A 13,311-nucleotide genomic window follows, 5' to 3' on the forward strand; every position below is an offset into this window, starting at 1 on the left:
CACTTCTACATAGCAAAGAAAATGGTTTTGAATCACAAATACCAATGTGTACAAATTAATGTTTTTGTCCTAAAACAAATTCTGACACTGAAATTCTTGGATATGCTACAGGTAAATTTAAAATCATATTAATAACTTAAGAGTTGGCAGATAGATTAAATTTCAATGAAATGTTTGTTTTTTTGTCCCAACAACTAAAAGGTAATGAGGGAGAATAGATCATATTACTGATGAATAAACACAAACTCAGCTTCACAAAGGAGAGCTAGTTAAAATGTGATGGCTGAGAAAAAAAGATCAGAACACTTGTTCAGGTTCACTTTCAAAGGAATATTTGTTTATTTTGAATTTTCTCTCAACTAAAAATTGGAAGGAAATGTTAAAATACCAGGAAAAATCTCCCATTTTGTGAAACCAGATAAATTACCGCATTTTGCAAATGCTCTTTTATTTAACTTTTTAATAATACCTACATACTTTATTTTTTTCATTCTGCCTTTACTGAACCATAATCATATTTATTATTATGGACTTAAATGATGTGTAATTATATATTTAATGGCACATCCAAGTGAAAATTATACACTAGTTAAAAAAAACCTTTAACAATACAGACCCTCTTCCCTCAATACATTCATGCTTTGAGTAGCAAACATAGGCCAAAGTCTTATAAGCTACTGCTATCTATTCACATCTTCCAAAATGTAGTAGCGTAATCACTTGTCAAGTATGATGTCTATTGGTGAATCCTCAGATGGCTGGAGAGGCTGATCCAGGATCCACAAATCCTGGATACAAGTGGGCAAGAGTAAATAGTAATATATATTGTAGTATGGAAGCATGACAAAGTTTGTTGCTAGATAGGAATTTCGCTTTCGTATGCTAAAGGTTAAAGCTATATACAATTAATTGTGTGGTACCAACAGACAGCTGCTTTGACAGAGATGCCGACATTTTTATGGTTAAGGTATCTGCAGGCTTAAAACATGACATAGCAGAAGGAAACAGCTAACTTAAAATTCTCCTTTGTGGATGCTGAGGGAAGACTGTGGAGATTTGTTACTCTTACAACACTTTCTTGGCATGCTTCCAATAGCTTACAAATTACTAACTTTTAATTAATGCATGATCTTATCAAGTGGATTTGGATAGAAGTATTTACATAATTTAATTGGAAGGAATGACTGATGAATCATATTGCCTTAAATAGAGCATTATTTTGATAAACATTCGACATATTTATATTAGATGTAGAAGCTTTATTTTTATTGCACAAGTTTCTTGGAATGCAGCAGGAAGGTTTTGTACTTAATATGATTGCTTATTGAAAACTTTTCCCAAATGTATTGTTGTGCATTTATCAACACTCAATATTAGAATGCAAACAAATACACTGAAAAGTAGTGCTAATGTTTTATAAATTACACAGTGCAATCTAACAATTAACACATTACTGTTGCCGTACAGATACACTCAATTTTTTGGCCGGGTTCATCCACATTTCAATACAGGTTGAGTATCCCTTATCTGAAATGCTGGGGGTCGGTCCAGATTTAAAAAAAAAAATTGTATCTATATAATGAGATACATTGGGGATGGGACCCAAGTCTAAACATGAAGTCCAGCTGCATTACACATACTGCTTATGTACAGCTGGTGAGAAGTTCTAAGAGTGAAGAGTCCACATTCAGAGCCCATACATACAAACAAGTTGGATGAACTCAGCAGGTCGGGCAGCATCTGTTGAAATGAGTGTACTTTGTGTTCACCTTCAGAGTCCGGTCTGACATAATAGGGTTTGGTCCACCACAGACCGTCAAGAGTTAAATGAATGCCCTGACAGCATCAGTTATCGGGTTCCAGGGCTGCAACTGGCTTCATAATTGCCATCAATTTCAAATAGCCACAACAACTACAATGTGAGGGGAGGTACTTATATATATTTTTTAACAATTTTGTGCATGAAACAATAACCTTCAAGTTTCAGTTCACTGTGATAGATCTTTGCTTGCTTCATGATCAGCCTCCCTTTAAGCACCATATATTCACTCCAACACTGATGAATCCACTTAATACACGATCAAGATCTTAATTTTTCACAGTGCATTCCTATTTTTCAACAACAACTGTTCATTACATACAGTATGTGTTCACTTCTCAGAATTGTCTGTGATGCGAATTTTCCATGTCAGAGCTCAAAAACAAAAACGGATTTTGGATGTTTTTAGATTTTGGAATTTCGGTAAGGGTACTCAATCTTTATTGCTAAACAGTAACATCTATGAGACACTTTGGAATGTCATGTGCCCATGTTAGAACTTTACAAATAAATCAAAAAACTACTTTGTCTGTTAAAACATAGCATGATGTTATCAACCTCAGAGCTATACATTTTTTAATTTACAATTGCTACATGCTACTTCATTAAACATAGATATTTAATGCCTCTCTGAACTGAAATATGGCACCCTCATACATTTAGTATTGGATCTGTAGTTGTAGTTGAATTTGTTATTGGTATAGTTGTCCATGGAATGGCTTAGTTATTACTGCATTTTGTGCACTGTTTGTTTAGTTATTGATTGATTGACATACATAATGGAGTAGGCCCTTCTGGCCCTTCATGCTGTGCTTACCAGCATTCTCCCAATTTAATCATAGCCTATTCACAGGACAATTTACAATGACCAATTAACCTACCAAATGGTACATCTTTGGAATTAGGGAGGAAATCTATATGGTTATAAAATTAAGATCTCGACTGGACAGAAACAACCTCACCAGTGCAAACATTTAAGATATTGGCAGTTTTATCCACATCTTAGGGGGAAAAAATTGAAACTTTATTTTACTTCAACTGCATATTTACCTCATGAACTGCACTTCCATTCCATACACTGATGTTAATCTCATTGCTGGCATTAGAATGTAGTACATGAGTTCGTCAAAGATATACTCTTTAAGGCCAAAATGTTCCAACTAGAGAAGCACAATTTAAAACAATTTCTTCATGTGATTTATAGAATAGGTATATTGGTTCAAGCCAAAATAAATAATGCAATTATACTTAATTGCATTTTTAGTCTAGTCACAATATCAATTAAATACATTTCAAGAACCAGTGCTTTACAACAAAAAAATACAAATTTCACACTTTATTAGAAAAGGACTAAACTATGTAATGCTCAATTAGAAAAAAGTTTAAGATAACTGTACAAAATGTATTAGCAGATATATAATACAATTTCCAATACAATCAGTTCAACAGAAACATTGAGTCCAGGATTTTGTTTAAAAATACAATTTATGAATGGTCTCAAACATACAGCGGCCCACTTCAATAGAAACAAGAAGCTTAGTGTTTCTCCATGCTGTTCAAAACAGATGAGTAGTTTAAATGAATCTCAGTAACTTCAATTAGTGAATGTCTTGTGGACTGATGATCTTGAACTGAGTCCTAAATGATTAGGAAAGATGTTAAGATAATTTAAAATTATTACTCAAATATAATGAAACTTGTATTACTTTACTAGTCATTAGAAAATAGGGTGCTCAAGCAAAAGGTTTTCTCAAAACATTGATGACACTAATTAATATAACTGATGTGTGTATTTATATACATATGCAATGGTGTAAATATACTAACTTGAGATGCTCCCTCTTGTTGATGGCCTGCTTTGTTGAGAACAGGACTCCATGAATGACATCTGCCGCTGGTAGTCATACAGCTGAGTAGAGCGTTTTAGTCCAACAGTTGGTTTCACTGCCTCCAGTCTCTTCAGAAAGGCCTGAAACATTCAGAAAGGAAACTTAACATTAATTGAAATATTTTCATTTCACAGAACAGGGAACAGTTGGGATAATTAACAAGGCACAAAAGTATAGAAAAATATTCATAACAAAGGTCAAGTTTTGTCACTTCACTCAAGTTAGATCACACTAGGAAATGGAAAGTAACTTTTTTGCTGGAAATAGCATTCCTATACCTTGATTGTAATGATGACAAGAATGCCCAAAAGTTGAAGTAACAAAAGAAGAACTTGAGAACAGTATTGTGTTCTTTACAATCAATTATGCTTGAGCATAAAGTAAACAAATGAGCCCATTCTGGAAATACTCAGTCAGGTTGGTAGTATCTATGCAGGCAGAAACAAAGTCAATGAAAGGTCACTGTCCTGAAACAGCTGCTTTTCTTGGCCTATATTTTTAGCATTTTCTGCTATTTTCGCAGAAAAGATTTATGAGGATGTTGCCAGGACTTGATGGACTGGTTGAACAGGATAGGACTCTTTTCCTTGGAGTGTAGTAGAGTGGCAGGTGATCTTATAGAAATATTCTCTTGTCATCTTAATCATGAGGGGCATACTGTAGATAGGGTGAATGTCACCCGTCTTTTTTCTACGGCTGGAGAATTAAGAACTGGGGTGTAGGTTTATGATGACAGGAGAACATTTAGTAGGAACCTGAGGGACAACTTCGTTTTAAAACAGTATGATATGTTATGTGGTACAAGTTGTCAGAGGAAGTGGTTGAGGCATGCACAATTACAACTTTTGCCTTTTTAAACTTCTGGGAAGGCACATGGTTAGGATACGTTTTGATGGTTATGGGACTAATATGGATGGGCATCATGGTTGGCATGGACCAGCTGGGCTAAGGGACCTATTTCCATGCTCTATGACTCTTTTCACATTTCAGCACTAGCAATATTTCCCTGGAAGGCCATAGGCTGAATATTATTAATTACCAAAGGCATGGGTTTCAAACTGGGGCACAACCATACAAAAAAGATATGGGAATTGGAGAAGGCAGCTTGCGGAAGTAACTTAACAATACGTATTATAGCATGAGTGGGGCTCCAAAACAACAAATCTTTGCAAAAAGGGGGTTAGAAAAAAAGAAATTTAGGAACAACTGATTTCGAAAACCAGTGAAGAAGTAAGCAGTAGGTATGAAAGACTTAAAATCATATTGATGTGGTAGGGATTGCTCTACACAAAACCAAACATCCTTTGGAAAAAATAGAAGCATAGAGTAATAGAACACAGAGAAAGGCTCTTTGGTCAAACTCATCCAGGCTGACCAAGATGGCCATCTAAGCTAGTCCCATTTGCCTGCATTTGAGCCAGTATCCCTCTAAATCTTTCCTATCTACGTAATCATCTAGAACACACACAAAATGCTGGAGGAACTCAGCAAGTCAGGCAGCATTTATCGAACTAAATAAAATTAATATTTGACTACACAAGTGTCCTTTAAGTGCTTCTATTACACCCACAATAACTTCCTTTGGCAGCTTGTTCCATATATCACCATCCTCATATGAAGTTGCCTCTCAGGTCTTTTTTATAATTTCCTCTCTCACCTCTTGCCTATTTGGCCTATGGCCTTACAGGGAAATATTGCCAGTGGTGAAATGTGAAAAGAGTCATAGAGCATGGAAATAGGGCCCTTAAGCCAAAGTGGGATTTAATTATAAGCTTTATTGCTTGTTTTGAGATTCCAATGTTCGTCTAAAATAATCAGCACTTTTACATGTCATATGGCATGTTTTGTCGTTAAGTGTCTTTTCATTTTTGGTAGAGCCATTGCTGCGTTTGTAAGTTGCTCTGTCACAAATTAAGCACAATGGAATGGGGTTAATAAAATATGAAAAAGAACGGCATAATAAATAGCTAAACAAGAAAACCACAAAAAAACCATGAAAACTTCACATACAATTTACTTGTAACTCACACAATCCACCTTTGGCAACGATTGCAACATCAGCAAAGCAGAAAGCCAGCAGCTGAGTCGCGGTACATAAAAATTCCTCCTTTGGAATGAAAATTTCCCTCCAATTTTCTACTGCACCAGTAGAGTGTGTTTGCTCCCATAAGTCAGTCGGTGGCATGTTGGAGGAGGTAATTTGGGAGGGAGAAGGTGACAGTTTGGCGAGTCCATTCAATGCATGCAAAATGCACTTCATGTTCCTCACCAGACTTCTGTCCTCCCTTCCGTGCAATAGTGTTTACCATCACCCTATCGTCCTCCCCTCCGTGCAATAGTGTTTACCATCACCCTACCGTCCTCCCCTCCGTGCAATACAGCACTCATCAATTATCAATGGCCTCTCCCATCTTCTGTTGAAAACTGAGAATAAACACGGTCCTACTGTGCACTGCCTTACTGGGCTGAGAGACCTCTAACAAAATTGTGAATGGGGCTGCTCAGTCACTGGCCACATGAATGCCAGCATTACACTTAGCACTAAGTTCAAAAAACAATGTTTTTTTAAAATCACAATCTCTCACAGAACCCCGGTTGGGAAACCATGCATTACAGTATCCAGCTACAGACAATCTCACTAATGCGTCTAGCATCACTTAAGTACATAATGCAGGGCAATAATCTTTTTGACCAAGAATGGATTAGCCATGACCTAATTGAAAGGTAAAGCAAGCCTGAGTAGCCATTTGGCTTACTCATACTTATTTCCTTTAAGTTCTTATAGGCCAGAGCATTTCCTTTCACCCCCGAATAGTTGAACCAGCTGGTTTTTAATGATGATGTTACACACATTTTAAATTCCCAAGCTCCAATTGTATGAATCAAACTTTTTCAGTGCTAGGCTCCCGACATGGTGTCAATAACTTAACTGCTATGCTACAACACCTGTCAATGTCGAATAAGGAACCTGATAAAATGGAGACACTGGAGTCAAAAGATAATATTCAGATACAGCTGCATGATGCTACAAATGTAAAAACTTACACTCTTCTTGAATGTTTGGCCTGCTCACCCCAGTCTCCAAAGACAGTAGCATTGGAGAGGTGACCCCATTGCAGATAATTCTATCTTTATAGCTAAGTGTACAAGAAATAAGCCAAGCAAAATGTACTAACAGCTTTGAAAACAATTCTACACGTTGTCTGTATTGAAACCTGGAAACCAAAAATAGTACATTTTGTAAGTGTCCTGAAAATTTGAACTGCAATAACCTTTTAAGCAAGGTTTCCTTCCTCAACAATTTATGAGATTTACTAGAACGCTTTTGTTCAGAAACTTGCATCACAAGTCCAAAACTTATGACGATAGGCACACCGCAGGAGTGGATGTCATTGAGAGAGTCCAGATCACAGCTGCAGACCATTCACAGCATAAAGGTTAATGGTGATATACTTACATTGTGGTTTGCTGGGCCTGGAGTAAAAGAGACTCCTTTGGCCCAAATGTAGTGCTTTAATGCACTTTATTATAATATTTAAATAAATAATCTCCCATGTGTGAGAATATTGCTGCACATCCTTTAACCGATTCCCATAACAGCACCTCTTTAGTTAAGAAAACACAGCAGTATCTTCATTTCCTGAAGAGACTGGGGTGAGCAAGGCTCCCCTCCTCTCTCCCACCCCCATTCCAGGGCAATTTTTACAGAAGCACCACTGCGAGTGCTCTAACCAGCTGCATTCGCTGCATACTGTATCTAGTATGAGAATTGGTAAGGGACTATCTGGTATGCTACGGGACCACAAAATCCTACAAGGAATTGCGAGGACTGCTGAAAGAATCATGGGATCTCTTCTATCCATCCAAGGTATTTAATTATCATCAATCAGGTTTAATATCACTTCCACATGATATTTATTGTTCTGCTGCAGTAGTATATATCATTACATAGTAATAGATACCTATAAATTACAGTATGAAATATATATCAAAATAAATGAGAAGTGCAAAAAGAGAGCCAAAAAAAGGTAGTGTACTAGTGTGCACCGGTTCATTCTCCATTCGGAAATCTGTGGTAGAGGGGAGGAAGTTGTTCCTAAAACATTGAGTGTGTGTCCTCAGGTCCCTGTACCACCACCTTGATGTAACATTTAGAAAATGCATGCCCTAGGTGATGGGAGTCCTTAATGTTGAATGCCACCTTTTTGAGGAATCACCTTTTGAAGATTTTCTTGATTCTGGGAAGGCTAGTCCCCATGATGGAGGTGACTGAGTTTTTTCTGATGGTAATGCAACTATCTGGAATGATCTCCACAGTACGTCTGTAGAATTTTTAAAATCTTTGGTGACTTACCAAGTCTCTTTAAACTCCTAACAAAATATAATTGCTGTCATGCCTTCTCTGTAATTGCATCAATATGATGGACCCAGGATAGATCTTTAAGACGTTGCCACCCGGGAACGTTAAACTGCTCACCCTTTCTGTTGCTGATCCCTCAACTTCCAATTCCTGTCCACAATCAATTGTTTGGTCTTAATGATGTTGAGTGCAAGTTTGTTTTTGTGACACCACTCAACCAACTGATCTATTTCACTCCTGTATGTCTCTTTGTCACCAACTGAAATTATGCCAACAATAATTGTGTCATCTGCAAGTTTACAGATGGCATTTGAGCCGTGCTCAGCCACACAGTCATAAATGTAGAGAAGTGGGCTAAGCACGTATCCATGAGGTGCACCAGTGTTGTCAGTGAGGAGGAGACATTATTTCCAATCTGCCCTGACAACTATGGTCTTCCAATGAGGGCCGATAGCATTGTTAATGATCCTTCCCATCCATCCAAAAATCTCCTTAACACTTTTCCATCAGTCAAGAGGTACCGTTACATTAGGACAAGGACTGTGAAGATGGGAACCAGCTTTTTCCCCAGGCCATGAGACCACTGAACTCTCTGTAACCATCCAGGTCTCATCACGTATGAACTGCCTGTAGTGTTATATTGTTTACTTTTTAAACTTGTATCATAAATACACCTTATTGTTAATTTATTTGTGGTAATATAACTTCATGTGTTGTGTGTGAGCTACATGTACTGTGTTGTAAATCTTGGTCTAGAGGAATGCTATTTTGTTTGGTGGTATACATGTATACAGTTGAATAACAATAAACTTGACGTGACTTAATATCAGAAAAGGAAGCGTTGATGTCTTGTGATGTCTTATCTTAGGTGGTATACATTTAAGACTACTGTAATTGACTACCACTTATTTCCCGCAGTTAATATTCTATCCTATACTATGAATGTTACTCAAATGGTGTGTGTACACATACATGTACACGTACATATATGTACATATACACATACATATGTACATGTACACACACATATTTATACATATATTCAGCTCAAATCAACACAAGCAACTGCTCCTGCATGATTAGCCCACATGTAGAAAATCACACAACACTATTAAATGTCACTGGTGCAAGCCATGACCCAGGGGCAAGGAGGCAGCAGTATAGCTTTAACATTTTTTGAGAGTGGTTGATTAAACTATATTTAAGTTACAGATGACCATTTACATGTCTGTTTCTCCGTTCCTGAGTTAGCTTGATTGGAACTTTTCCATTAAAAAAATGTATTGCTAAAATTGTTCATGAACCGCTCCAATTAATTATATTAATATTTCTCATAAAAGACCATTTTCTAACATAAATTTTAAATTGGCTATATTCTTTTAAGAATAAGCGAAATAGAAGCTTCATAAAAAGATTTAAAGGAGTCCGAAAAAACTGCACATAAATGAGATATAGGCAGTGAAGAAAAAGCCTTATAAAATTCTGCAGAAAATCCATCAATGCCCAGAGCTTTCCCCAAGTGCAAGGAACATACTGCCTCGGCAATTTCCTCATATGAAATAGGTTGATCCAATTGTTTTCGGTTATCAACAGAAAGTGTAGGAATGTTTAATTGATCTAAAAAGTTATTCATTATAGTGTTACCTTTGGGAGGGTCAGAACTATAAAGTTTAGAATAAAATTCTTTAAAAATATCGTTTATTTCTAAATGGTCAGTTGTCCTATCACCATTGGCTTTACAAATTTCTTTAATTTGCCATTTAGCTATAAAGGTTTTTAATTGGTTAGCCAATAATTTACCTGTTTTGTCTCCATGGATATAAAATTGACTTATCTTTTAAAAGTAGAGTTTCAATTGGATATGTTAAAAGAAGATCATATTTAGTTTGGATTTCAACGTGCCATTTATATAAAGCAGGATCTGGAGCCAAGGCATATTTTTGGTCTAATTGTTTAAACTGATTAGCTAACTCAATTCTCTCTTTATTAGCTTTTTTCTTGACACTTGCAGTTATAGGAAATAATTTGACCTCTAAAAAAAAAGCCTTAAAAGGCATCCCATCTAATGTTAGAAGTCTCTTCCAAAGTATTCTCTCCAAAATAAGAATAATAATTAGTCTCTCTAGAAATTTTAAGATATCTTTATCAGATAACAAAATTAAATTAAAACACCAAGATCTGTTTATTTGGGGAAGACCAGGGAGATTTAAAGATAAAATCACCGAAGCATGATCTGAAACAGCAATTTCCTTGCATTCACAGGATAGAACTAAGTTGGCCATATTAAGTACGATTGTTACCACCTGAAAATAAATCCTAGGAACTGCACGACATGTTTTGACACAATCAATCACATCAATAAATACACATATGCATGTTATTTCCCAAATAGATCACTGGAAGTGTAATGAAGTTGATTTTTATTTTAAAAAACAAAGTATCAGTCATCCCACAGCAATGTTTTATGTAGAAACTGTTTTGTAATAGAGTACATTTTTTGGCCCAAGTCCAGGCCAAGAGAACTATTTTTGTTTAAAAGTTGTTTTGGAATATAACTTGGTTCAGAGTTGGCAGTGACAAATGCTCACAACCTCATAAATTGAGCCTTACATTTACCTGCATATTGTTTCTGGTTGGAATGTAGATAGCTCTACACCTGATTAACACCTTGGTCATAATAGCTAACGGTCATACAATTTTGACATATTTGCCTTTACTCAGTGAACCATATCATTATAAAAAAAACCATAAACGTTATTTCCACAAGAACTGTATGTGTTTTATCCGGCTTCCAACAACAATTCATTGACACTCAGTGGCCACTTTATGAGGTACCTCCTGTACCCAATAAAGTGGCCACTGCATTTATGTTAGTGACCTTCTGTTGATGTAGTCTATCCACCTCGAGGTTTGACATGTTGTGTGTTTAGAGATGCTCTTCTGAATATTACTGCTGTAATGTTTGGTTATTTGAGTTACCGTTGCCTTTTTGTCAGTTTGAACCAATCCGGCCATTCTCTTTTTACCTCTCTCATTAACAAAGCATTCTTGCCCCCAGAACAGCCGCTCACTGGATGTTTATTTTTCACTCCACACCATTCTCTATAAACTCTAGAGACTGTTTGTGTGTGAAAATCCAAGGAGATCAGCAGTTTGTGAGATACTCAAACCATTCTTTCTGGCACCCACAATCATTCCACAGTCAATGGTCAATGTCACCTAGATCACAATTTTCCCCATTCTGATATTTGTTCTGAACAATAACTGAACCTCTTGACTATGCCTGCATGCTTTTATGTATTGAGGGGCTGATTAGATATTTGCATTAAGCAGGAGGTGTGCAGGTGTAACCAATAAAGTGGCCACTAAGCATATGTTAAAAACACATGTAGGAGCCATGCATCTATTTTCTGTCTGCTTTGTATTTTTTATGGTAACCTGTCACATGGGTTGGGACATGGTATAAACCAGGCATGGGCAAACTACGGCCCGGGGGCCATATGCGGCTCGTTAAGCTTTTTAATCCGGCCCGCAGAACTTGATGAAATTATATTAATAAACCTTGTTAACGCTTTTTCCCCGCAATTCTGGCGTTTTCCCAATAGATGACGCACTCTATATACATTGACCTTTGTTGAGGTGCAGCGTATTATTCCACATTTGCGCTTTACTCTTTGACCTCTCACCCCTTCTGTAAAGATGAGTGGAGCTAAGAAAAGTGGATAGAGAATGTCGGGTGTTTAATAAGGAGTGGACAACTAAATATCTTTTTACCGAACACCGATCAACTGCTGTATGCCTGATATGCCAAGAGACTGTGGCGGTTTTTAAAGAATATAATATCAGCCGTCACTTTGCCACAAAACATGCCAACTATGCTAGCAACCAGTCAATGAAAGAACGGGAAGCTAATGCTCAGAGGTTGGCAGCTAATTTACAGGCTCAACAACATTTTTTTCACCGTCAAACTGCCATTCATGAGTCAAGTACCAAGGCGAGTTTTATGCTGTCATTCAAATTAGCAAAGGCCAGCAAGCCTCTGTCTGAAGGCGAGTTTTTAAAAGAATGTATGGTGGAGACAGCAGGTGTATTGTGTCCGGAGAGCAAAGACAAATTTGAAAAAATCAGTTTATCACGCAGGACAGCGACTCGCCGTGTGGAACTGATAGATGAAGATATAACCAGCGACTTAAATAAAAAGGCAGAGTCGTTCACGTTATATTCATTAGCACTGGATGAAAGCAACGATGTAAAGGACACTGCTCAGCTCCTCATTTTTATCCAAGGAATTAACAATACTTTTGAAATAACAGAGGAGTTTTTGACAATGGAGTCTCTGAAAGGAAAAACATGGAGAGAGGACTTGTATGACCGGGTGTCTGCTGTCATCGAAAATATGAAGCTCCCGTGGAGTAAACTTATCAACGTCACCACAGATGGATCTCCTAATTTGACAGGGAAAAATGTCGGCCTGCTGAGGAGAATACAGAATAAAGTGAAAGATGAAAATCCTGACCAGGATGTTATTTTCCTTCACTGCATCATCCACCAGGAATCTCTATGTAAATCGGTATTACAGCTGAATCATGTTGTGAATCCTGTCGTAAAACTTGTCAACTTTATATGTGCAAGGGGACTTCAGCACCGTCAGTTCATCATGTTCCTGGAGGAAACTGATGCGGATCACCAGGACCTACTTTATCACTCCCATGTCCGCTGGTTAAGTTTGGGCAAAGTGTTTCAACAAGTATGGGAGCTCCAAGAGGAGATCGGTGCATTTTTGGAGTTACTGAGGAAGGCCGGCGAATTTCCTGAGCTGAGCAACAAGAGCTGGCTTTGTGACTTTGCGTTTGCTGTGGATATATTTTCACACATGAATGAACTGAACGTGAAGCTACAGGGGAAGGATCAGTTTGTGCATGACATGTACACAAACGTGAAAGCCTTTAAATCCAAGCTGGCTTTTTTCTCCAGGCAAATTTTGAATAAGTTATTCACTCATTTTCCCACACTAGCCACGCTGGAAGAGGCCGGCGCAAATGTGAAAAAATACAGCGAGTCACTGGATGCGCTGCACAGAGAATTCTGCCGTCGCTTTTCTGATTTTGAAAAAATTGACAAGTCACTTCAGTTGGTGGCCTGTCCCCTGTCACAAGATCCTGAAACAGCACCAGAGGAGCTACAGCTAGAACTGATCGACCTTCAGTCTGACCCCGTCTTAAAAGAGAAGTTCAACTCTCTTA

At 37.4% G+C, this 13,311-nt stretch overlaps 1 protein-coding gene across 1 annotated transcript in view; it reads right to left on the reverse strand.

Moving 5' to 3' along the window:
• Positions 1-1,399: 1,399 nt before the first annotated feature.
• The window catches only part of cfap97 (cilia and flagella associated protein 97), a 42,204-nt gene continuing 30,292 nt past the window's right edge, over positions 1,400-13,311 (reverse strand). Inside the window, exons 3-4 of the mRNA XM_073048144.1 lie at positions 3,647-3,788; positions 1,400-3,457 (exon numbers count right to left, since the gene is read on the reverse strand). Of these exons, the coding sequence (XP_072904245.1) occupies positions 3,414-3,457; positions 3,647-3,788 (186 nt within the window). The 3' untranslated portion in view covers positions 1,400-3,413. The remainder of the gene's footprint in view (positions 3,458-3,646; positions 3,789-13,311) is intronic.

This window comes from Hemitrygon akajei, chromosome 6, assembly GCF_048418815.1.
Source record: "Hemitrygon akajei chromosome 6, sHemAka1.3, whole genome shotgun sequence".
NCBI lineage: Eukaryota > Metazoa > Chordata > Chondrichthyes > Myliobatiformes > Dasyatidae > Hemitrygon > Hemitrygon akajei.